Consider the following 25,449-nt stretch of genomic DNA (forward strand, 5'->3'; position numbering starts at 1 on the left):
TTAGGGATTCTAGTGGGTTTGCTTGCTGTACCTCCCAGTTAACTTGTTATACCTCCCAGTTAACACTAATGGTACCTTGGGTGATGAATATTAATTAGGGTGCCTTAATTCCTGAGAATGAAACAATCCTGGATGACCCAGCAGGTCTGTGTTAGGAGATGGCTTGGGACAGTAGCCTAGGTTTCATTTCTGGCTTTACGACAAATGCCTCTTGCTCTCTGGCAACTCTCTTATCTTGGGTGCTTTCCACCTCGACTCCTGATCCTTTTTTTTGCTATTGGAAAGATGTTTTTGGAAAGAAATTGTTCTAAATTCTTCTAAGAAAAAATGGTCATAATTGCTTCTTATTCACTAACCCAAAATTTCCTTCCAGAACTCTCCAGAACAACCAGTTGAAAACAGTACCCAGTGAAGCCATTCGAGGACTGAGTGCTCTGCAGTCTTTGTAAGTAACTTTTTGGTTTGCTGCATTCTTGAATCATTAGGAGAACACTCTGGCTACTACATAGGTAAAGAACTGGAATCCTAGGGAAAGAAGACATGTATCCTCTCATCTGGGATAAAAATGGGGATGGCTAGTTGCTGTTACTGAAATGTCCATTGGAATATTCTGTCTCCAAGGCTGGGAGAAAGCTACAAGCTTGCATGTAGCAGGCGATTACACCATCTTTGGAATCAGAGTTATGTGTGTACAGGAGTTCCAGAGTCTTGTGCCATGACGCTCAAGAAACAGCCAGAGAGGTTGCTGTTTCAGGTGGTAATGATCATCAGAGCAAATTAGTTATGGACCCTCATCTGTGGATGTTGAGCAGTCATCAGGGATGGTGACTTAATCGCCTGTGCTGTCTTTTTATCAGGTTTTTTTTTTGAGGAAAGTTTAGTTTGATGTGGAATGTTCAAAATTTTAGCTCTTGAACAGCAAGGTCCTACTGTATAGCACAGGGAACTATGTTCAGTATCCTATAATAACTATAATGGAAAAGAATATGATATATACACACACACACACACACACACACACACATATGTAAAACTGAATCACTTTGTTGTACACCAGAAACTAACACAACATTGTAAATCAAGTATACTTAAATTACAAAAAAGATCTCAGCTCTTGGCTTTTTACCATGTTTAGCCACTATTTTCAAAAGCTTTTTTGCATAGCACTTCACTTTATTCTTTTTTTTTTTTTTTTTTTCCTCCTTGACGAGCTTAGAATTTAATATTTTCTTTCAAAGGGAAAAAAAGCAAAGCAAAGCAAAGCAAATAGATTTAACCATTGAAAGTTGGGGTCAATGAGGCATTAGCTCATTAAAATACAAAGTATTTCAGTTCTTCTTTGGTTTTTTTTTTTTTTTAACATCTTTATTGAGGTATAATTGCTTTACAATGGTGTGTTAGTTTCTGCTTTATAACAAAGTGAATCAGTTATACATATACATATGTTCCCATATCTCTTCCCTCTTGCGTCTCCCTCCCTCCCACCCTCCCTATCCCACCCCTCCAGGCTGTCACAAAGCACCAAGCCAATATCCCTGTGCCATGCTGCTGCTTCCAACTAGCTATCTACCTTACTATGTTTGTTAGTGTGTATATGTCCATGACTCTCTCTTGCCCTGTCACAGCTCACCCTTCCCCCTCCCCATAACCTCAAGTCCGTTCTCTAGGAGGTCTGCGTCTTTATTCCTGCCTTACCCCTAGGTTCTTCATGACATTTTTTTTTTCTTAAATTCCATATATATGTGTTAGCATACGGTATTTGTCTTTTTCTTTCTGACTAACTTCACTCTGTATGACAGACTCTAGGTCCATCCACCTCACTACAAATAACTCAATTTCGTTTCTTTTCATGGCTGAGTAATATTCCATCATATATATGTGCCACGTCTTCTTTATCCATTCATCTGTCAATGGACACTTAGATTGCTTCCATGTCCTGGCTATTGTAAATAGAGCTGCAATGAACATTTTGGTACATGACTCTTTTTTAATTATGGTTTTCTCAGGGTATATGCCCAGTAGTGGGATTGCTGGGTCGTATGGTAGTTCTATTTTTCATTTTTTAAGGAACCTCCATGCTGTTCTCCATAGTGGCTGTATCAATTTACATTTCCACTAACAGTGTATGAGGGTTCCCTTTTCTCCACATCCTCTCCAGCATTTATTGTTTCTAGACTTTTTGATGATGGCCATTCTGACTGGTGTCAGGTGATATTGCATTGTAGTTTTGATTTGCATTTCTCTAACGATTAATGATGTTGAGCATTCTTTTATGTGTTTGTTGGTAATCTGTATATCTTCTTTGGAGAAATGTCTATTTAGGTCTTCTGCCCATTTTTGGAATGGGTTATTTGTTTTTTTGATATTGAGCTGCATGGGCTGCTTGTAAATTTTGGAGATTAATCCTTTGTCAGTTGCTTCGTTTGCAAATATTTTCTCCCATTCTGAGGGCTGTCTTTTGGTCTTTTTTATGGTTTCCTTTGCTGTGCAAAAGCTTTGAAGTTTCATTAGGTCCCATTTGTTTATTTTTTTTTTAATTTCCATTACTCTAGGAGGTGGGTCAGAAAGGATCTTGCTGTGATTTATGTCATAGAGTGTTCTGCCTATGTTTTCCTCTAAGAGTTTGATAGTTTCTGGCCTTATATTTAGGTCTTTAATCCATTTTGAGCTTATTTTTGTGTATGGTGTTAGGGAGTGATCTAATCTCATACTTTTACATGTACCTGTCCAGTTTTCCCAGCACCACTTATTGAAGAGGCTGTCCTTTCTCCACTGTACATTCCTGCCACCTTTATCAAAGATAAGGTGTCCATATGTGCATGGGTTTATCTCTGGGCTTTCTATCCTATTCCATTGATCTATCTTTCTGTTTTTGTGCCAGTACCATACCGTCTTGATTACTGTAGCTTTGTAGTATAGTCTGAAGTCAGGGAGCCTGATTCCTCCAGTTCCTTTTTTCATTCTCAAGATTGCTTTGGCTATTCGGGGTCTTTTGTGTTTCCATACAAATTGCGAAATTTTTTGTTCTAGTTCTGTGAAAAATGCCAGTGGTAGTTTGATAGAGATTGCATTGAATCTATAGATTGCTTTGGGTAGTAGAGTCATTTTCACAATGTTGATTCTTCCAATCCAAGAACATGGTATATCTCTCCATCTATTTGTATCATCTTTAATTTCTTTCCTCAGTGTCTTATAATTTTCTGCATACAGGTCTTTTGTCTCCTTAGGTAGGTTTATTCCTAGATATTTTATTCTTTTTGTTGCAATGGTAAATGGGAGTGTTTTCTTGATTTCACTTTCAGATATTTCATCATTATTGTATAGGAATGCCAGAGATTTCTGTACATTAATTTTGTATCCTGCCACTTTACCAAATTCATTGATTAGCTCTAGTAGTTTTCTGGTAGCATCTTTAGGATTCTCTACGTATAGGATCATGTCATCTGCAAACAGTGACAGCTTTACTTCTTCTTTTCCGATTTGGATTCCTTTTATTTTCTTTTCTTCTCTGATTGCTGTGGCTAAAACTTCCAAAACTATGTTGAATAAGAGTGGTGATAGTGGGCAACCTTGTCTTGTTCCTGATCTTAGTGGAAATGCTTTCAGTTTTTCACCATTGAGGATGATGTTTGCTATGGGCTTGTCATATATGGCCTTTATTATGTTGAGGAAAGTTCCCTCTATGCCTACTTTCTGCAGGGTTTTTATCATAAATGGGTGTTGAATTTTGTCAAAAGCTTTCTCTGCATCTATTGAGATGATCATGTGGTTTTTCTTCAATTTGTTAATATGGTTTATCACATTGATAGATTTGCGTATATTGAAGAATCCTTGCATTCCTGGAATAAACCCCACTTGATCATGGTGTATGATCCTTTTAATGTGCTGTTGGATTCTGTTTGCTAGTATTTTGTTGAGGATTTTTGCATCTATGTTCATCAGTGATATTGGCCTGTAGTTTTCTTTCTTTGTGACATCCTTGTCTAGTTTTGGTATCAAGGTGATGGTGGCCTCGTAGAAGGAGTTTGGGAGTGTTCCTCCCTCTGCTATATTTTGGAAGAGTTTGAGAACGATAGGTGTTAGCTCTTCTCTAAATGTTTGATAGAATTCGCCTGTGAAGCCATCTGGTCCTGGGCTTTTGTTTGTTGGAAGATTTTTAATCACAGTTTCAATTTCAGTGCTTGTGATTGGTCTGTTCATATTTTCTATTTCTTCCTGATTCAGTCTTGGCAGGTTGTGCATTTCTAAGAATTTGTCCATTTCTTCCAGATTGTCCATTTTATTGGCATAGAGTTGCTTGTAGTAATCTCTCATGATCTCTTTTATTTCTGCAGTGTCAGTTGTTACCTCTCCTTTTTCATTTCTAATTCTATTGATTTGAGTCTTCTCCCTTTTTTTCTTGATGAGTCTGGCTAGTGGTTTATCTATTTTGTTTATCTTCTCAAAGAACCAGCTTTTAGTTTTATTGATCTTTGCTATTGTTTCCTTCATTTCTTTTTCATTTATTTCTGATCTGATTTTTATGATTTCTTTCCTTCTGCTAGCTTTGGGGTTTTTTTGTTCTTCTTTCTCTAATTGCTTGAGGTGCAAGGTTAAGTTGTTTATTCTAGATGTTTCCTGCTTCTTAAGGTGGGCTTGTATTGCTATAAACTTCCCCCTTAGAACTGCTTTTGCTGCATCCCACAAGTTTTGGGTTGTTGTGTCTCCATTGTCATTTGTTTCTAGGTATTTTTTGATTTCCTCTTTGATTTCTTCAGTGATCACTTCATTATTAAGTAGTGTATTGTTTAGCCTCCATGTGTTTGTATTTTTTACAGATCTTTTCCTGTAATTGATATCTAGTCTCATGGCATTGTGGTCAGAAAAGATACTTGATACAATTTCAATTGTCTTAAATTTACCAAGGCTTGATTTGTGACCCAAGATATGATCTATCCTGGAGAATGTTCCATGAGCACTTGAGAAAAATGTGTATTCTGTTGTTTTTGGATGGAGTGTCCTATAAATATCAATTAAGTCCATCTTGTTTAATGTATCATTTAAAGCTTGTGTTTCCTTATTTATTTTCATTTTGGATGATCTGTCCATAGGTGAAAGTGGAGTGTTTAAGTCCCCTACTATGAATGTGTTACTGTCGATTTCCCCTTTTATGGCTGTTAGTATTTGCCTTATGTATGGAGGTGCTCCTATGTTGGGTGCATAAATATTTACAATTGTTATATCTTCTTCTTGGATCGATCCCTTGATCATTATGTAGTGTCCTTCTTTGTCTCTTTTAATAGTCCTTATTTTAAAGTCTATTTTGTCTGATACGAGAATTGCTACTCCAGCTTTCTTTTGGTTTCCATTTGCATGGAATATCTTTTTCCATCCCCTCACTTTCAGTCTGTATGTGTCTCTAGGTCTGAAGTGGGTCTCTTGTAGACAGCATATATATGGGTCTTGTTTTTGTATCCATTCAGCTAATCTGTGTCTTTTGGTGGGAGCATTTAGTCCATTTACATTTAAGGTAATTATCGATATGTATGTTCCTATTCCCATTTTCTAAATTGTTTTGGGTTCGTTATTATAGGTCTTTTCCTTCTCTTGTGTTTCTTGCCTAGAGAAGATCCTTTAGGATTTGTTGTAAAGCTGGTTTGGTGGTGCTGAACTCTCTCAACTTTTGCTTGTCTGTAAAGGTTTTAATTTCTCCATCAAATCTGAATGAGATCCTTGCTGGGTAGAGTAGTCTTGGCTGCAGGTTTTTCTCCTTCATCACTTTCAGTATGTCCTGCCACTCCCTTCTGGCTTGTAGGGTTTCTCACTTTATTCTTGTTTGAATTCTTTCCCATATAAACATATGTATGTATTAATATGTATATGAACCTGGAGAATGGGGGTCATTGCCTCCATGGTTTAGCTATGCACACCCCGCTTCCCCCTAGAGTGGGGGGATCAGGTAAGCAGCAGTAGTATCACAGGAACCATGCAAACCCACAGAAGATTCTAAAGAAACAACCATTTTTATGTTAAATAAACAGATATTTGTTCATGACTAGACTGCGTGTTGTGGACTAGTGTTGTCAGGGCTCCCCATCCCTGGGTTAGAAGATCCAGCTTCTCTGTCTTCAGGGGCTCGGTTTTAGAAAAGGTTGAGAAGCACTGAACTGAAGCATGTGGTTAGTGTAATCTTTCGCCACGATTAAGAGAAGCCCTTTGCATATTTATCTGTCAGAATGTTTACATTGCTCTCAAAAGAAGTTCAGATAAATTCAGATTAATTAGAATTCTGAAACAGGCCTGTCTGGTTTTGCATCCCCACTCTGCCACTTGTTAGCTGTTAGCTGGTTTGGGGCACGTTATTTAAAATTCTCTGTGCAGTAGTTTGCTTATTACCTACCATGTACTTTAATTCATGAAAAGCACTTTTAACGGTATCTGACATGTAGTAAGTGCTCAATAAACATTTGTAGAATCTATTAATATTAATAATGATGACTATTTTATCTGTTCTTTCTTTTGATTATTAGATTACCCAATTTGCCTAACTAGGTGAAGGAATCGTCTGAAAGTAATGAAAAAGTATTCTTTAAAACAAGCAATTTCATTAGTTTCTTATTCTACTACAGTGATGAACACAAATGTGCATTGCCTCAGTTCATGTCCTAACACTAAATACAGTGGGACTAGGGCCTAGTTTCTCAAAGTGTGGCACTTGGCCCACCCTCAACAAAATCACTAGGGGGATATTGTTAGAATGCAGATTCTTAGGCCACATCCTAGGAGTCATGATAGTCTCTCTTTAAAGGTAGGGTCCAAGAAGCTGTAGTTTAAAAAATTTCCCCAGATCATCCTCATGGATACAGAAGTTCTGAGAATCACTGAATGAAAAACTGTAATAGTTATCACACTTAGGTGTTTATAATTTTAATTATAAAATTAGGGTATAACCACATCACATATTTGTGTACTAATCTGTCCCATAATTTTTTTTTTATTGCGCTTGGAAATAACTGTAAAGGTAAGCATTTGTAGAGATGCACATGAGCTAGAGAAGACATAGGTGAAAGTGACTGACCGGCTTGTCCCTTCCACTTGCTGATATAAAACCATTTATAACTGCACCAAAAGCACATCACTGGAAATTGTAAATTATGGATTACCTTTGATTTTAGATTAGATAATCTGGTAGTTAATGGGCAGTAATATGAAAATGAAAATATGTACTAATAAAGCGTAGCATATGCTGTAAAGGTTAAACTTTAAAATGTATCTACTATCATAAAAAGGAGTATCTGGGGTATTGGCCATTTAAGTTCTGGTTTCAATATAAGTTTAATTTAAGGTAGATACTTGTTAAGTAGCTCATTTCACCAACTGCCGAGTTATGGAACATAAGGATTCACTATCTGCCATCACTAATTGAATGGGATTCCACAGAGACTATTTCAGGGAATAGATTGGAATGAGTTCCTTTAAAGAAAGGTGATTTTGCTGCCTCTGCACCATTTCTAACCTTGGACGGATGTACACAGAAGGAGCCATCTTACCTCCCTTGGATCTGAAGTCATTAGATGCTTTAAATAGTTCTCTTTTTCTTTTGCTTCTTCAGAATTTGTTTTCCTTCAAAACCTTCATACAGAATTGTTCGTATTTCCCAAGACTTAATGATCAAAATATTCAATCATTTTGTCTTGTTGGAAGGCTGAAAAAGAGAAGGCTAAAATCTTTGAACATTAGAAAAATTACCAAGAAAATATACAAATAGCTTTTTTTTCTAACTTGTGGTCCATAAGTACTCTAAAGTACACATGGTATTTTTGATCATTTAGATGGGAAAAAAATTTGAAAAAGAATAGATACATGTATATGTATAACTGGATCACTTTGCTGTATACCTGAAACTAACACAACAGTGTTAATCAACTGTACTCCCATATAAAATAAAAAGTTAAAAAAAAATAAAGTATTTTCACAAAAATCATAGGTATCTTCCTCTAAAATAATGTTTTAAACAAGCATACTGTGCTCATCGCTCACTGAGTACAGTGCATTGTTTAAATTATCTCCCAGATTGGGATGGGAGGGAGGTAGGGGTAAGGAGAGGAGTCAAACTACTTTTTTAATTTTTTTTTTTATATGCACCTTTTTTTTTATATGTATCAGATTTTTTTTTTTATATGTATCAGAAATATAAGGAGCTATGTGCCAGGCCTGTTTTATTTAAGAAGGAAATGTTCATGGGTTTGTTAGCATAGTGGGTGCAGTGGTCAAGTTGGATACAATTGAAATTCTGTCCTGGTGTAAAACAGTGTTATCAACACTTGAGTCAGTTTGCAAATCTGATCTTCAGACCTGAATTACATGAAAGATTTCCTTGTGGTTTTGAAATAGTACTCAGAGAGAGCAAAGTTCATTAGGGCTTGAAATTGATCAGAAGTGGTTTGATGCAAATGGGTGACGATGGCTATAAAATCTGAAAGTGAATTGTAGATATTAATAAAAAGCTAACCTAACAACCTTCCACGAAGCCATGAAAATGGCTAAAGCGTTACCTGAGCAGGATATTAAAATGACATGTCAGAATTTGATCCACTAGAATTTTTTTCTTTATAGTTGTTCACACTTATATTGACTATTAAAGGATTTCAAAGACTTAATTTCCTAGGATTTCTACCGTAACAGAATCTAAGTATTTTGAACTTGAAACTGGTAACAGAGTATAATACTATAATGTCTACATTATTGGTAAGTGAGGAGTAGAGAGAAAAAGGGCGAGCTTTTGATTACACAGAACAAGTGTTTATGATAACATAGACATTCATCAGTAAATAGCTGCATTTAAAATTGTTACTGTAATTTCACTTACGTCAAGAGAAAAAAGTATGAGTCTCAGTAAGATATAAAACAGGCTTTTGAGAATAGGGAAAAGAAGCACATTTTAAAGATGAAAATAGTAAGGGAATTTAGTTAATACATTGTTAACTGTTTAACAACTCAAGTGCACTTAAATAAAGTAATAGTTATCTCTTGCCAAACGAAGTTGAAATGGTAAAATAACTTAAGCCACATAATCTCTTCACTTTGTGAGATATCTAATGCCATTTACTGCCCCTATTGAAAGAATCAGTTACAGTATTTTGTTTTTTGGTCTGTTAGTTAGGATGAATTTTAATAGTGTAGGTCATTGGTACAAAGCCATGCTTTCTAAGACCATTTCTCTGTGAAACATTGATCTCAGTGTAAGTGCAAACTCATTACATTTATGGGTGTGCCACCAACACCCACATGTGGATTGAGGTGTAAGGATTAACCATTTGAGTCACCACAAATCCTTTTTCTCATTAACTTTTTATTTAAGGGTTCCATTTTCCCAGATTTCTTCCTTTTGATCTCTTACGTATGGCTGATTTTACAATTTGGGGAAATTTTTAAAAGAGGAAATTGTGTCTGTGCACTTTTTGTTGTATTATTATTTTACATAGAAGGTAGTTTCACTACTATCTTAGCTCAGAACTCACCTGGTTATCTTGCTAAGTTAAGACCACCCCTTTTCTTTGGTGGGGTGTAGCACAGAATTCTGCAGGAGCCTAAATGGTGTATATAATACTGGATTTATGTTAAAAAAGGTCTAGAAGGGACTTCCCTGGTGGCACAGTGGTTAAAAGTCCGCCTGCCAACGCAGGGGACACGGGTTCGATCCCTGGTCCGGGAGGATCCCACATGCCGCAGGGCAGCTGAGCCCGTGCGCCACAACTACTGAGCCTGTGCTCTAGAGCCCGTGAGCCACAACTCCTGAGCCCACGTGCCACAACTACTGAAGGCCGTGCACCTAGAGCCCGGGCTCTGCAGCAAGAGAAACCACTGCAATGAGAAGCCTGTGCACCACAACGCAGAGTAGACCCTGCTCACTGCAACTAGAGTAAGCCTGTGTGCAGCAACGAAGACCCAACACAACCAAGATAGATAGATGGATAAATACATAAATAAATAAAGTCTAGACAACTTTTCTTATTATAGTTTTTTGCCACATCTTTTTTTCTTCCTGTTTTATTGAAATGATTGACATATAGTACTGTATAAGTTTAAGGTGTACAGCATAATTTTTTGACTTATGTACATCATGAAATAATTACCACAATAAATTTAGTGAAAATACATCATCTCATACAGATACTTAAAGAAATAGAAAAAAAAATTTTTTTTTTCCTTTTGATGAGAGCTCAGGATTTATTCTCTTAACAGCATTTATATATAACATTCAGCAGTGTTAATTATATCTATCATGTTGTGCATTACATCCCTAGTACTTATTTACCTTATACTGGATGTACATCTTAATGAAACACATATAGAGAGGACTTAATGTCAGTGGAGTGTTGTGTGTGTGTATGTGTGGGGAGCACTGCTCAATATTTTCTACAGTGTGAATGAACATTATCCTCACTCTTATAACATGAGCAATTTAAACTTTTAAACTGTTGTGACACAGAGAAGCTGGGGAGGGATTTCAATTTGTGCTTAAAATACAATCTAAATCCTCACCTGATCTAATGGGGCTCTGTGTCATCTGGTCCCCATTTGCATCCACATCTGTGTCTCCCTGGACCCTCCACTCTCTTCCTCCTGTGTTCTAGTCACTCAGACCTTCTGGGAGTTGCTGGGACCACACCCAGTGGGTTTCTGCTACTGAGTCTCTGCCCTCACTGTTTCCGTTGCCTCAAACACTCCTTGCCCAGCTTCCTTTGCCACCTGCTCTGGATCTCAGTTTAATGGCACCTTCTTAGAGATGCTTTTCCTGACCAATACATTGTAAGAAGCTACCCTCCCCCTCAGCCCCTGCTAATCCTGATCTCAGTACCCTGTTTATTTACTTCATAGCACTTTTTAAGCACTCTGCAGTCATTTTTCAGTCTGTTAGTTATATTGTGGGTCAGTCTCCTCATTACTGTCGTGTTCACCATTTTTACCTTTTGTACCTAACAAGATTCTCAGTTTACACGAGCTGAATGAATTGCAGATAGATTAGCTACGTGTAGAATTTAATTGCATGATTTAGTTACATTATATGGTTAATTGTATGATTATATTTCAGCTCCACATTATTTATAGAAAATGTCCAGATGTGTGAATGTGAAATAAATGTCCTTAACTCTCTCCGCCTCAACAAAATGTCTCTCTCTTCCTAAGTAGAAGTTCCTTGAGGCTGTGAAGCGTGTGCGTGTGTATGTGTGTATGTGTGTGTGTGCTTGAACACACTGCCATCTACTCATTAAAGAAAATCTGCTAAGCAGCTCTGTAGCCAGTCCTTTGCCAGTCTGTTATATAAAGGATGCCTGTCTCTTCTCAGGGTTAGGTAGGTTCTAGAAAGTACAAGGAATAAACAAACCTAAAACTGTTTGTTTCTAAGTGGATTCTTAAGGCAGCTGCTCAGTTTCTGAAGCTCTCCACTTTTTAGTGCTCTTCAAGTTATCCTGACTATCAAACAGAAGGCTTCCATCAGATCCTTACCGGAACCAAGGGTCTTTGACCTCGACCAATCTGCCTCTGCAAAGGAGACTGCATTTGGGGCTGGGGCAGTTAGTTGGGAGCGGGGGCTCAGCACTTGCATGGAGGAAAAAGAGACACTTATGGCAGAATCCGAAGCTGGAGCAGCACAGAGAAACAGGAGGCACGAAAAGCACTCTGAAGTCAGAATTTCCTGAACTTGAAGACTGCCGAAGTTGCTTTCTTTAAAAAATGGGCTGCTGGGCTTCCCTGGTGGCACAGTGGTTGAGAGTCCGCCTGCTGATGCAGGGGACATGGGTTCGCATCCCGGCCCGGGAAGATCCCACATGCCGCGGAGCGGCTGGGCCCGTGAGCCATGGCCGCTGAGCCTGCGCGTCCGGAGCCTGTGCTCCGCAACGGGAGAGACCACAGCAGTGAGAGGCCTAAGTACCGCTTAAAAAAAAAAAAAAAAAAAAAAAAAGGCTGTCGTTTTGACCTTGCACCTGTTTTCTAGTGTTCCCTAATTTTCACCAAGAGATCCAAGCCTGTGAGATATGGATTTAAATAGTGAAGTTATATCAACAAGGTATTTGCGAAGAAAGTTGTGATTTGCCTGGTGCATACGGTTCCTCACCATATTAATACTAACTTGTCATTTTGGCAAAAAGCAGTTATTCCAACAATTGCGCCTGGTTGTGTCAAAACTAACATTTAGGACTTGGTTTCTCAGATTTTCAGATGGGGATTTAATTTTTAAGTATGGGTAATCCTATTAGTAAGGTGTCCTTAATTCCAAAATTTGGGGGAAAATCCAAGAAACTCTAAAGCCACAATAATGTTGATCGGAGGAGCTGTTTAATTTTTTCCTAGGGACAGTTTGCCCTTTTCTTAATATCTGTTAATTTTGACAAACTAATTTTTCAGATGTACTTAGGCCTAAGAGAAGAGGAGAGGGTTGCTTTGCCAGTACGTGACACGCACACACATACACACACACATATATATATATATATATATATATATATATATATATATATTTTTTTTTTTTTTGTGGTACGCGGGCCTCTCACTGCTGTGGTCTCTCCTGTTGCGGAGCACAGGCTCCGGACGCGCAGGCTCAGTGGCCACGGCTCACGGGCCCAGCCGCTCCGTGGCATGTGGGATCTTCCCGGACCGGGGCACGAACCCGTGTCCCCTGCATCGGCAGGCGGACTCTCAACCACTGCGCCACCGGGGAAGCCCGACACATATTTTAAATTGCCTGGTAGTAATAAGGATTGTTGAGAATCTATTGAAATGGTTTGTTGCTGTAGAAAAAAATTGTAAGTATGTTCTTACTCTTTCCCCTTTGGTACCAAGTCAGAATAGCAATTAAATTTAATATCAAATATTAGTTATAAAACTGTAAGTAAAATAGATTATTTGGTCAGCTTAGTTTTTTCTTGTTGTTTTTCTATATTTTTGATAAGTACATTCTGCAACATAAAATTCGCACTTGAGCTCTGAGGGTTTCTTTCTTTCTTTAATATATCATTCTGCCATACAGTTGTGCTTAGCCAAGGATTCAGATTTGTATGCATCTCTTTGTTATGAAGGAAGGGAGACACCTGAGTTCCATATGCTGGTCTTGGAAACATTGTTAGATTTTAGGAAAACTTCTAGTGAAATTAAAGAAATAAGGGATGCTGTGGCTTTGGTCATTTTTAGAACTCCATTTTTTTTTTTTGAACCCTGAGAGTTGTGTGACTTGCCTTGACTCATTCCACTAGAATCCATTATTGAAGGTGGTTGTTTTTCTCTGTCAGGCGTCTAGATGCCAACCATATCACCGCAGTGCCTGAGGACAGTTTTGAGGGGCTCACTCAGTTACGGCATCTGTGGCTGGATGACAACAGTTTGACAGAGGTGCCAGTGCATCCCCTCAGCAATCTGCCGACCCTGCAGGCGCTGACCTTGGCTCTCAACAAAATCTCCAGCATCCCGGATTTTGCATTTACTAACCTGTCCAGCCTGGTGGTTCTGTAAGTATCCACCCCTTTTAATACTATATATTTGTGTTAATTTGGGGGCAAAAGCAGAGTTCTTGTGACAAATTGTTATGAAAGTACCTCACGGAGTATTTTCTTGGAGAGCTGGTGTTTGGGGGATCTGCCTTTTTTACAAAATTACATGTGCTGACTTTTAAAAATACAAAACAAGATAATTTTATAAAAATTAACGTTCGATGGTAACAGTTGAATGTCTCAAAAATAAATGGCCATTTGTAGTCAGGAGAAGAAAGTGGGTCATTCAGCAAACACTGGTACAGCTTTTACTTGTATCCCAGCAATGCATTCAGTGTTAAAAGAGGCGGAAATCCTTTTGGAGATGCCCATAGAAAATGAGTTTCAGTGATATTTCATGTTTTTACTGTCTATTCAAAGAGTATGTGATTTTCTGTTGTTGCAAAAACTTGGACATAATAAAGTGGCATTTCTTGTAAAATCTGTTACTGATTCTCACTGATGTAAGCTGACATTTCCCCTGCCTCCTCATAGGAGAACTCATCAAAGTTTTGCTTCGTATAATTAAAAGCTCACCAAAACTTTTGTTTGGATATGGGTAAATAATTAAGAATCTTCCATGTATGCACTCCTCTTCCACTAGAGATATGTTCCTTTTCCACTGGCCTCCTATGTTCAGTGAATCCGAGTCTGTGCAGTATTTATCAAGAGATATCTACCCAATGCTATTTGTTTTCCATTAGTCAAGTGTTGCAGTGTTTAGCTGCACCATTCCTTTAAGCTCTACCAATTTAGACATGTAAAACATTATAATAGTTACTTCTGGGTGAGGCAAAAGTCATTTTCGTGCTTTTTTCCATAGGCATCTTCATAACAATAAAATTAAAAGCCTGGGTCAACACTGTTTCGAGGGACTAGATAACCTGGAGACCTTGTAAGTTTATTCGTATTTTGGATGATCACACTTGGGAAGTTGACAGTGCAAATTTGCATTTCATTGCAGAAAAAGGAAAAAAAGTAATAGTCTTAAGTTCAGCGCATTATTAATTTGCTTTAATACATGACTAAAGTCTTGCCTTCAGATAACACAGTCATGAAAACGAATCTAGGTTTCTGGTTAAAAATGGCGTACCAGATTGATATTTCTTACAAAAGGACGTGGTAAAACCAGCTCAGTCTGCCAAGCTGTACACCTTTTCAAAAACTTTGGTTTTGTTCGTATGATAGGCAGTTTTGGAACTTTGAACCTTATAAAATTAATACTGGAAAAGTTGTTTTGTTTCTTTGTTTTCTCCCTCATCTCAGTTGCCTTGCTAATTGTTAACAGTGGGTTTTAATACCATCTCTGCTTTTATATGCTAAATGTGATGAAGGTTTCCATTTTGCTTAGGATACTTTTGTTGTTGTTTCTATTGTTAAAGTGTTAGAGAATTCTGGCTGTTTCAAAGCTGTCCATTGTACCATGATATGAGCAAAAGACATAGTGCAGCTGTGTGTAATCAAGAGTAGGATCTTTATTTTTGTTGTTTTGGTTTGTACTAGTTGCCTTTATTCAGAGACATATAATATTAGCCATCGTGGTATAGTAAATGATTCAGAGAATGTCCCAGTTAGATGGGTGAGTAACATCTGATTGGAATGCTTAGGGTTTGTAATATTTTGTTTAATTGAATTTTTGGGTTAACTGTCAGTCAATGAGAAGACTTAAAATCTTTTAGTACTCTATTAATTCACTTTCCTGTTTAAACCACTAAAAGATAGTAAGTATCAGTGGATATTTGAAAGTTGAAGCTCTTGAAGAAGATACTGCCGAACCCAGTTCTATTCTAAGTATGTAAATACCAGTGGAACAAAAGACTGGGCAGGTCTTCTGATCCTAAACCTTGTATTATTCCAATATATTATTCTAATTATATTAAAATTAAACCTCTTCTTCCCAGTTAAATTTTTATTTACCATTTTTTTTCTATGTAGAAAAGGAAAACAACATTGGTCTCTAAGGTGCTGGCCTTTTGATTTTATTTACTCTCATTCTGAAATCAATCGCTGATCATATGCTAACATTCTCTTTAGGTTAAAAGAAACTAAAGTTTAAATACACTCAGAGGGACTTCCCTGACTGTCCAGTGGTTAAGACTCCACGCTTCCAGTGCAAGGGATGAGTGTCCAATACCTGGTTGGGGAACTAAGATCCCGCGTGCCTTGTGGCATGGCCAAGAAGTAAATAAATAAAATAAAATACACTCAGAATTAAGACTTTTAGAAGTACAGATCACTACGGCTTTTCCCTCTCCTAATTAATGGAACTTTCTCAACAATTTGTAACCCACTTGAGGACTGTGGTTGTATGAAACCGTCCTGGTCCTTCTCCTTATTCATACTTAGGTCATCCTGCTGATGTTAGGGCCGAGGTCAGCCGCCCTCATACCAGAAGTTCAGGAAGCCACTCTGAACCTAAAATAGAAACCTCAGTCTCAGGCTATTGTCATTTACAGATGATAGTCAATAAATTCCATTTTATGGAGAACTGCCATTCAGGTGATTGGCTTATTTAATGCACCCGTAATATGTGATTCTGAGAGTTGTTTGCACTTTTAAAGTTGTTGACTTAAAACATCATAGAAGCATTAAGATTCTTTTTTCTATTCAGTAATCTAAGAAAAGGTGTACATTTAATTAAATGGACTGGCGATTGGTTGTCAAAGAAAGATTATCATCCAGAGGATGTGATTAAAAAAAAAAAAAAAATTTGTACCAAAATACCTTATAAATTGTGACCATCCTTCAATGTTCTTATGTGTTTTTCCAATTTTTTTCTAGGGACTTGAACTATAATAATTTGGGGGAATTTCCTCAGGCAATTAAAGCCCTTCCCAGCCTAAAAGAGCTGTGAGTATTGCTTTGCTCTATCTGTGCCTTAATATCCCTAGAATTCACCATTTAATGTTCCAACAATGAGATTTTAGAACATCTTTGTTCCATTATATGTATCATAGTACACACACACACACACACACACACATGCACACACAATCATACAGATTGGATTATATTGGCTAGCACGGACAATTCTGAGCATAGATTACTGTATAGGGCTGGATTCTGGTGAAGCAAGCCATAAGGTATGGTCTCTGCTTTATAGGAGCTGTGGTCTTAGTCCCACTGGGGAGGCTGACCATATAAGACAGACAGAGAGCAGTTTCTAGGTGGAAATAAGTGCTGAGTGAATAGGATAAATAAATCATTCCAGAAAAAGACCTCACTGAGGCTTGGGGTCATTGGAAAAAAACATCACCAAAGAGAAGGAATTTGACTGGACTTGAAAGAATGGAAATATTTAGATAAATGAAAGAGATGAGGGAGCATTTTAGATATTGGATTTGTCAAGGTCAGAGATAAGAATGCACATGGCATAACAGAGATCGTGTGTCATGAGTTGATAGCAAATATTCTGAGATGCATTTCTTAAAAACTAAATGCAGGTGACAATGAGAGAGATTTTGGGTTTAGAATACCTGTGATGCATGCAGTCAAAAGTTCTTTGAGGATGAAGCAAGCTAAATGTATATAAGGAACCTGGCAGTGGTAGTAGGTTAAACATTGGGTTTAAAAAGAATTAGGTATGGTCCTGGAAAAGATGAGATGGAATTAAAAATTCAATTTCCCCACATTTTTGAAATTTTCATGTAGTTGTTATCAGTTATATTTTACATCCTACTGAAGAGTAATAGATATTCAGGTTTTAACTTATTTCACAAGGGGATAAACATTTCAAAATATTTTTCTTCTATCTTTGTAGGTTATTTCACAGTAATTCTATTTCTGTTATTCCTGATGGAGCATTTGATGGTAATCCACTCTTAAGAACTATGTAAGTAGTTTTGAAATTTTCTTTTAATATGTAATCATGTAAAGCAATGTCTGTACAATGCCAAACATCTGGATAAAGAATGGAAATTCAGGCTGTTAGATATATGAGCTTTGTGAACATAGATTTAGTGTTGGAGTGCTTGTGAACATATGAAAACTTTGCTTTTTTGGCTATTTTTACAGACATTTGTATGATAATCCTCTATCTTTTGTGGGGAACTCAGCATTTCACAATTTATCTGATCTGCATTCCTTGTAAGTATTATAGAAATTTAAAAACAAACCTGAATATTTACACAGTTGCTTTAATGGAAAACTAGAATTTATCATTGTAGCTCCAGACAGCAGAATCTTTTATTTTCTTTTTCTTGGGTGGAAATCCAAAAGACAATTTTGAAAATTTATGATGATTCTTATTTATGTGAACACTTGGTCAAAATTATCACACTTTCAGGTCCAATCAAGAGATGAAACTAATCTTTTTAGGTATAGTGGTACTGTAATTGTCAGCTGTTTAAAAAATAAAATGAAAATATTATCTATGAAAATTTTTATTTTAAATTACTTTTTATCTCCCAATTTCTTAAAGAGTCATTCGTGGTGCAAGCATGGTACAGCGGTTTCCCAATCTGACTGGAACTGCCCATCTGGAGAGTCTGTAAGTGAGGCCTTTTGAAGAAGGGCTGTGTAAAGATAACACCACGCTGGCCTGCTAGTAGGTTGCCAGTGCTTTTTGGTGATGATGATGATGAGTTAATGTTGATTTCTACAATCTTGGTTTGTGAATATCATGCATAGAGATGGATAGGGTTTGGAGTCAGTCAACTCAGGTAGAGTATATAGCCTAGTATGTGAGAGGTAAGTTCTGAAAAGGTCACTGAAACTATAAGGCAGTAAGTAAGTACCAAATTAGAAGCAGTGATTTAGGAGTTCAGAAGTGGAGCAATCGATGTAGACGATCAGAAAAGGCTTTATGGAAGAGGTGAAACGTTTCAAAATTGGATACTGTCAGGTCTCCCAGACCTGGTCTTTTATTTAGAAAGGCAGGATTTAGTAAAACCGGGAATACTGAAAATATACTCAGGTATGGCATACAGATGATCAAATATAGCTAAAATTGCATGTTTATAATCAAATGGGGAATGATATGGAGAAATCTGGAAAATTGTTGGGCTTGTAATTTTAAAGTGACAGACCTTGAGTACTGAACATTTGGTTATGGTAAAGCTTCTCAGTGGGCGGCCTGTGAATGGGCTGCAGGTGCATCTAAGATCTTGATGACCTCAGCCCTCCAGAAGCCATGTGGGGCCTGACCGTGGTTAGGATCTCTGCCACAAGGAGCCTTACCACAGTGTGCCGCAGAAGTTACAACATTCGTGTGTGCCAAGATGTAAGAAAAGTTGGGAAGCATTGAGCTAAGGAGTTTAAAGTCTACTCTTACGGCAGTTTGGAGGTGTTGAAAATGTTGGAGGAGGAGGCGTGAAGAGGGTAAGAGAGACTAGAGGTAGAATGGTGAGGGGGCCATGGGAATACTCCACTTGGCTAAATGAACACATTTAACCATGAGAGTTCTGTGTCTTCGATCCATCACTGGAGTTCCTCCATGTGGCCTGAGATTCCTCTACCCCTCTCTGCATCATTTCACCCTTGATCTGCATAGTAGCAGAAAAAATGGAGAGGGTCAGATGCTGAGACCTACAGAAGACGGAAGAACAGGAACTGGTGACTGACTGCAGATGGGGAGGTAGAAAGGGAGGGGATTGCTGGGCTGCACCCCTCAGGTCTATAAGACCTGCACTTGTCCAGCTTCATGACCGAAGAAAGAGCCCAGAGTCAGCAACAGAGACAGCAGTGGTTTAATGGATGGGGGAGCTTACATGTCTGAAGCAAGGTCCTGGAGCAACACCCCGCTGGCACACGGAAGGCAGGACATGGCAGCAGTCTTCGCTCCCGGGGTGGGGGGAAGGGGAGATTGCCAGTTATAGGAATTGACATCAGGTTGGCTAATTAGTTACCAGGGAAACCAGCAGAGGGGCATGCCTCTCACCACCCTTTGATAAGAACTATCACTAGCTGGGGTCTGGGGCAAGTATGCAGGAAGGTCAGTCATGTGAGTAGGGTGTAGGTAAAGCAGGCCCTGGTCAGGCAGGGGCTATACAGAGAGCAAGAGAACAGCCATCTTGAGTGGCCTGATCATACAGGGATTAAAAGAAAGTTTCAGAACATTGAGTCAGGTTGATTGAAAGAAAAGATAGAAACATGGTTTGCGGGGCAGGATGCTATCCTGGTTTCAAATGTTTTGGGTATGAGGGGGTGACAGAACTTGCAGAACTTGTGGTCAGGCTGTGACTACGGATTCATTTTTTTCTGTTGGTCCACATGAGAACTCAAGCTTATCATCTGGACAATATTAAGTTCTCGTGTCACAAGCTCTTCTGCATTACTATGAAAATAATATTGGTATTAAGGGTTCATTCTTCTTCCCACGTGCCTTACTTTAGGGAGTAGTTAGGCAGTGGGACACATAGACTCTAGTCCATATGCAAGTATGTGAGCATGTATGTTTCTATATGAGAATAGAATTTTGTTTACTATCTCAACTTGAATCATTTCTTAGACCATGTTTTTCCATAGGACCTTGACTGGTACAAGGATAAGCAGCATATCCAGTAATTTGTGCCAAGAACAGAAGATGCTTAGGACTTTGTAAGTTGGATTCTTCTTCCCTTCTCCTGCCTTTCTTTGTTTTATGTACTTCACACATGTTGAGTTTTATTTTTAATGAACTCTTTTCATTAGGTGACATTAAGGTATAATTATTTCTTATTGGTTCCCTTCATGGAAATGAGCAGGAATTTTAGTATCCCGCTTCCTTGATTTCTTTTTTTATCCTGACTCCTCATCCTTATTCTAGTTGCCCCAGGGGAGTTAGCTGTCTGTATGCTGCTCTTTCATCCATAACCCAAGTAAGAGCCCCAGTCTTTCTTGGATCAGGAACCAATTAAGCATGGAGCTTTCCAAAATCTCTAAGCTGCCCTGGAAATTAAAAGTAAATAAAGGATGTAAAGTTGTCACAAGAACAAACAATTAAGTTACTAAGTTGTTAACAAGTATTCAGTGGCAAGAGATAGTAACAAAATAAATGACTGACTGATCAAGCAAGTAGTTAAATGGTGTCATGGAGTATCAAACACAATGATAACACTGAGGAAACACTGCATGGGATTAACAGAGTTAACTAGTCCCAATTTTTTATTTACTATAAATATTTTTTAAAATGTGAGTACATATAACACTCCTCTTACAGCTTTTAAATTCAATAACAACATAGAAATTATTTATGGTATAAACAATATTATAAAAATATGAATTAAAAAACTTGTAACTCTGCCATTTGGACATAATTTTTATATATTTTCTGCACTGTATTTTTCATATTTATTGTATATTCTTAATGTTTTAAAATATATTTTATATTGTCTATACTCAACATTATGTACTTGAAGTTTGCCAGTCTTAAGCCTGTTCTGTCACTGAGGTAGGTGCTCTAGAAAGCTTATGTGTCTTGGGTAAAAAAAAAGTTGCTTTTGTTGTTCAGCCGTATCTCTTTATTACAGATCTTAGCACTGCTTTCAGTGCTTCTGAGTACAGCTCTCATAATGTAGTATTCTGATAAGATAAAATTAATTTGTTAATTTCCGTTATTTTAAGGGACTTATCTTACAACAATATAAAAGACCTTCCCAGCTTTAATGGTTGCCATGCTCTGGAAGAAATGTAAGTTGGTCTTTGACTTACTCTTTTTTCTATGGTCTATTGTTAATTCATTGAGCCTTTCCTATTGTAAATAAATGCCTTTCATATTAAGATCTTAGAAATTCACATAATCAGGTGTTCCTATGAATAAATGTCCAATGGTACCAGGTGTGTTCATGTGACCAGCATTTATCGGGCACCTGTCTATCAGGCATTCTATGAGATGGTATGGGAGGAGGGTGGTGTATATGAAAAACCAACCAAACAAAAAACTGGTCCAGATGTGGATATCTACAGTGTAGCTATACAGGACAGCTCTGGTGGGAGTTGACTGAGAGGTCAGGAAAGGGAGGAACTTATACTCCCATGTTATCTCCTCCTTCCTCTGACCTTCCTTCTGTGGTACTTGGTATGGTTGCGTCTTGGGTCCTTTCTCACTATGTTGTCTTCCTGCTGTCACTACTATGTGGAGTTGGTGAGGAATTTAGATAGTGTACCTTAACTCTCAGTGTAATTTTGGGTGAAATACCAATTAGTCTAACCCTTTCATCTTCTAGACAAGGAAACAACAGTTCCTTTTACTTTCAACAAGATCAATTAATGTTACTCATGAATGAATGTTTAAACTTAGAAAAAGTTTAATTAAGAAATGTTATTTTTCAAAATAGAAAATATTTTCTTGCTTTTTTTCTCTTTCTTTTATCTTTAATTCTTATTCTTTTTTTAGTTCTTTGCAACGTAATCAGATCCACCAAATAAAGGAAGATACTTTTCAAGGCCTGACATCCCTAAGGATTCTGTAAGTTCCTCTGTGATTATTAGAGACAAATAAAATTTTTGTTAAACTGTAAATTAATGTATCATTATAATTCCCATGTTAGTAGATATACTTAAATATAGGATTTATTATGCATAAATGTTGTTTTTCAAACTTTACCACATGGTACTTCATAAATAATTTCCTTTCAGCATTTTTTCACCTTAGCTAATTTATGAGATTGCTAAGTTATGAGATTGCCCATTTGTGAGTGAAAAAGTATAACGTGTATAGCTTGAGAAACGCACCTTGTGTGTTTTCAAGTCATGATAATGAAGTTTGTCAGTTTGTTAGGGGCTGAGTGGGCAAACTATAGCCTGTGGGTCAGATCCAGCGTGCCTCCTGTTTCTGTAAATTAAGTTTTATTAGAACACAGCCCTGACTTTTTGTTTAAGAATTGCCTAAAGCTGCTTTCACCATACTATGGGATAGTCAAATAGTTGCAGTAGAGACCGTGTGACCCCCAGAGGTGAAGGATATTTACATCTGGCCCTCTACAGAAAAAGTTTGCTGACCCCTGCACTGGGGTACCTATCATGGCAAACACAGCTAATATGCAGTAGAAGCACTCATTTAAAAAGTGATTTGTATTTGAGTGCATATTTGTGCCTGGTACTCTATTAAGCACTTGGGAATACAGAGATGACTAAGACAAACCATGTCACGGCCTTCATGCAATGCAGAAGACGCAATACACTAAATAGGGAACAATTTTTTTTTATACAGAAAAGAATTTGAAACATTGACAGTGAAGTGAAATTACATATATTAAAATCATGTTTTCCAGTAGATCCCCATTAAGAAATTAAACATGCGTCTGCTAGAGAAATACTTTATTGGTAGTTGGGTTGCTGGACCTTTCCTTGTTGCTAACAGGCTTCCTGTGGGTCTGGGCAGTAGTGGGGAAGGGGACTGGCTCCCAGCTGCCATCACTTCTAGAGCGCTGATAAGTGACAACAATGAAAAGCTAGCTGGCCTTTTCATGATTTGGAACCAAGTCTGTCGAATTTTCCTGTTATCCAGGAGATGTGTCATGGAATGAATTTAACCTATGTTTAAATTTCCATTAAGTCTCCATGTAAGTGTGGTTGCAGATTATGTCTCTGTTTTATTAATTCTGTAATATCAGAATTCCTCAGGGTGTGTTTCTGAATATAGTATATGGCTCTGGTGTTGATATGGTTTTTATTTCCTGCTTGGGGAAAGAATGATATCTGAAGCCCTTCTGGAATGCTCTTGTTTGCATATTGATTATTTGTCTTCCCTCACGGCCTTATCACTAACCTTTGAGAAGGCAAATAACCTGAAGCCTGTTTTTATTTTCAGCTTTGTCAGGAGCTGTGCTTTTCCTCACCTAGTTAATAGTACCAGAAGTTATAGCATATCATTTATATTTCTGAACTAGTATCAGAATGATAAGGTGGAGAAAATTCACAACTGTTTGAAACAGATGCCAGTTAGAATTACTGCTCCCTGGAACACATTCCAAGAAATATTTGGCTGTGAAGGGAAGGACTTTAACATAAACATTAAAAATGTTGTTGAACAAGATTAAAGATCTTTGTTATCTTATCAGGGATATTGTGACTACAGCAGATTCTAAAGTGTAGTCTGCATTTGGAATTTATTTCAAAAGAGTAACACTTTATTTTTATAATTGCAGAGATCTGAGTAGAAACCTGATCCATGAAATTCACGACAGAGCTTTTGCCAAGCTTGGGTCAATAACTAACCTGTAAGTTTCATGCAGCAATATCATGAAAGTAGTGAATAGTCTGCAGAAACTTGTGTTTTAGCATTGTCCTACCCAAATCATTTTCTCTTTTTAGTGTTCCCTTGTATAAATGCTAACCTGCTATGATGTAGTGGCAGCTTCTGAAATGGTTTTCGCACACCTAAACTTCCTCTTAGAACTCTGAGACTTGTGATGTTAATGCATGTACAGATTTGTGTCTTAGGAGTTAATTTGAAGTCTTATTCACATTTTAGAGATATAAGTTTCAATGAATTAACTTCATTTCCAACGGAAGGCCTAAATGGACTAAATCAGCTGAAACTTGTGGGCAACTTCAAGCTGAAAGAAGCCTTAGCAGCAAAAGACTTTGTTAATCTCAGGTGTGTTTTTGCTTATTTTTCTTTTTTGTGGAAGTTTTGGTAAACCTCCAGATTATAGAGTGTCCTGGGTTTTTTTTTTTTTTTTTTTTTTTTTTTGCTGTGGTTCCCAGATTTTCTGGGAGGCTATCATTTAAGAGTATTTTCAACCTCAGTCCTCACAAACTTGGAAAAAAATAGAACATGAGCATTAGTCCATAGTTGTTGAGGACATGAATTGCAGACCATGTTGCTGTCAAAGAGATAATCTAGCCCTTCATCAGAATGGTTTTGTATATAGTGGGATTTGTCATTTGCAACAAGATGGCAGAAAGCACATGTGAACCTACAGAAAGTTGACACAATGTGATAATACTTTACAGAGATATTAGAGTTAGAGAGGGGACCTTACTAGATATAGTAGAGAGAGGGTTTGGGAATATTATTATGGGAGAAGAGAATAAATATTTTCATTATACTTATATGAACAAAGTGAATTCATTTAATGGTGTAAAGTCACAGATGACCTGGGACATTAATTTTAAATGAAACTACCAGTTTCATATGATAAATTGGGTGTGGTTAATTCATTTATAAAAGGAGTCTGATGAGATTTTACTTTAAATTGCAGTATTGCTATTAAATTTTAAAGATGTCTTGATTCAAATTGTTTTTAAAAGCATACCTTATATAAATGGAGAAACTCATGGTGTCATCTGATACCAGAGCTTTTTAACAGATGAGGAAACTAAGTCCAGAGCGGATAATGACCAGCTTAAAGTATTTACTTTTTACAGAACAAAAGCATGTCTGTGAAGTTGGTATTTCAGTATAGATTTTGCCATTTTTTTCAGGTCTTTATCTGTACCATATGCTTATCAGTGTTGTGCATTTTGGGGTTGTGACTCTTATGCACATTCAAGCACAGAAGATAACAGCCTCCAAGATCACAGTGTGGCAAAGGATAAAGGCAAGTGCATGAACTTTTGAAAATAGAACACAGCATTAATCAAAGTCTCTGTTATTGTAATCAGTTTGCAAAGGATCAATGTGAAATCTGTGGAGAAAAATGGCTTTTGTGTACTGTGTTCCTGACATCTTTAATATGTTATTAAGCCTGGTGCAAGCTGAACTTACATCATGTACAAGAGAGAAGACTGCAGGAAAAGATGGGTCTTTTGAAGTGCCTGAACCTTGAATTAAACAGTTTGTGTTATATATTCAGGTCCCACTGACCTAGCAGTTGTCACCAGCAGTGCTGAAAAGGAGGAGCACAGTCAAATCATTATCCACTGTACACCCTCGACAGGTAAGCCTAACACATTTGACTGCAGTTTCTCGCTTTAAACAAACACTAGGCAAATATACCTAAAACTTCCAGGGATAGATGTGATTTCTGTAACAGGAGTGCGACTAGATGGTTTCATAAGGCCTGACTCAATGTGT

The 25,449-nt window shown here is 37.5% G+C and overlaps 1 protein-coding gene across 1 annotated transcript in view; it reads left to right on the forward strand.

Annotated features, from left to right (window-relative positions):
* The window catches only part of LGR4 (leucine rich repeat containing G protein-coupled receptor 4), a 101,648-nt gene that overhangs the window by 70,508 nt on the left and 5,691 nt on the right, over positions 1 to 25,449 (forward strand). Inside the window, exons 4-17 of the mRNA XM_067749562.1 lie at positions 374 to 445; positions 13,272 to 13,487; positions 14,332 to 14,403; positions 16,290 to 16,358; positions 17,269 to 17,340; positions 17,523 to 17,594; positions 17,929 to 17,997; positions 19,974 to 20,045; positions 21,051 to 21,116; positions 21,823 to 21,894; positions 23,576 to 23,647; positions 23,902 to 24,027; positions 24,858 to 24,973; positions 25,229 to 25,312. Coding sequence (XP_067605663.1) covers positions 374 to 445; positions 13,272 to 13,487; positions 14,332 to 14,403; positions 16,290 to 16,358; positions 17,269 to 17,340; positions 17,523 to 17,594; positions 17,929 to 17,997; positions 19,974 to 20,045; positions 21,051 to 21,116; positions 21,823 to 21,894; positions 23,576 to 23,647; positions 23,902 to 24,027; positions 24,858 to 24,973; positions 25,229 to 25,312 — 1,250 coding nt within the window. The remainder of the gene's footprint in view (positions 1 to 373; positions 446 to 13,271; positions 13,488 to 14,331; positions 14,404 to 16,289; positions 16,359 to 17,268; positions 17,341 to 17,522; positions 17,595 to 17,928; positions 17,998 to 19,973; positions 20,046 to 21,050; positions 21,117 to 21,822; positions 21,895 to 23,575; positions 23,648 to 23,901; positions 24,028 to 24,857; positions 24,974 to 25,228; positions 25,313 to 25,449) is intronic.

This window comes from Pseudorca crassidens, chromosome 9 (assembly GCF_039906515.1).
Source record: "Pseudorca crassidens isolate mPseCra1 chromosome 9, mPseCra1.hap1, whole genome shotgun sequence".
Lineage (NCBI taxonomy): Eukaryota > Metazoa > Chordata > Mammalia > Artiodactyla > Delphinidae > Pseudorca > Pseudorca crassidens.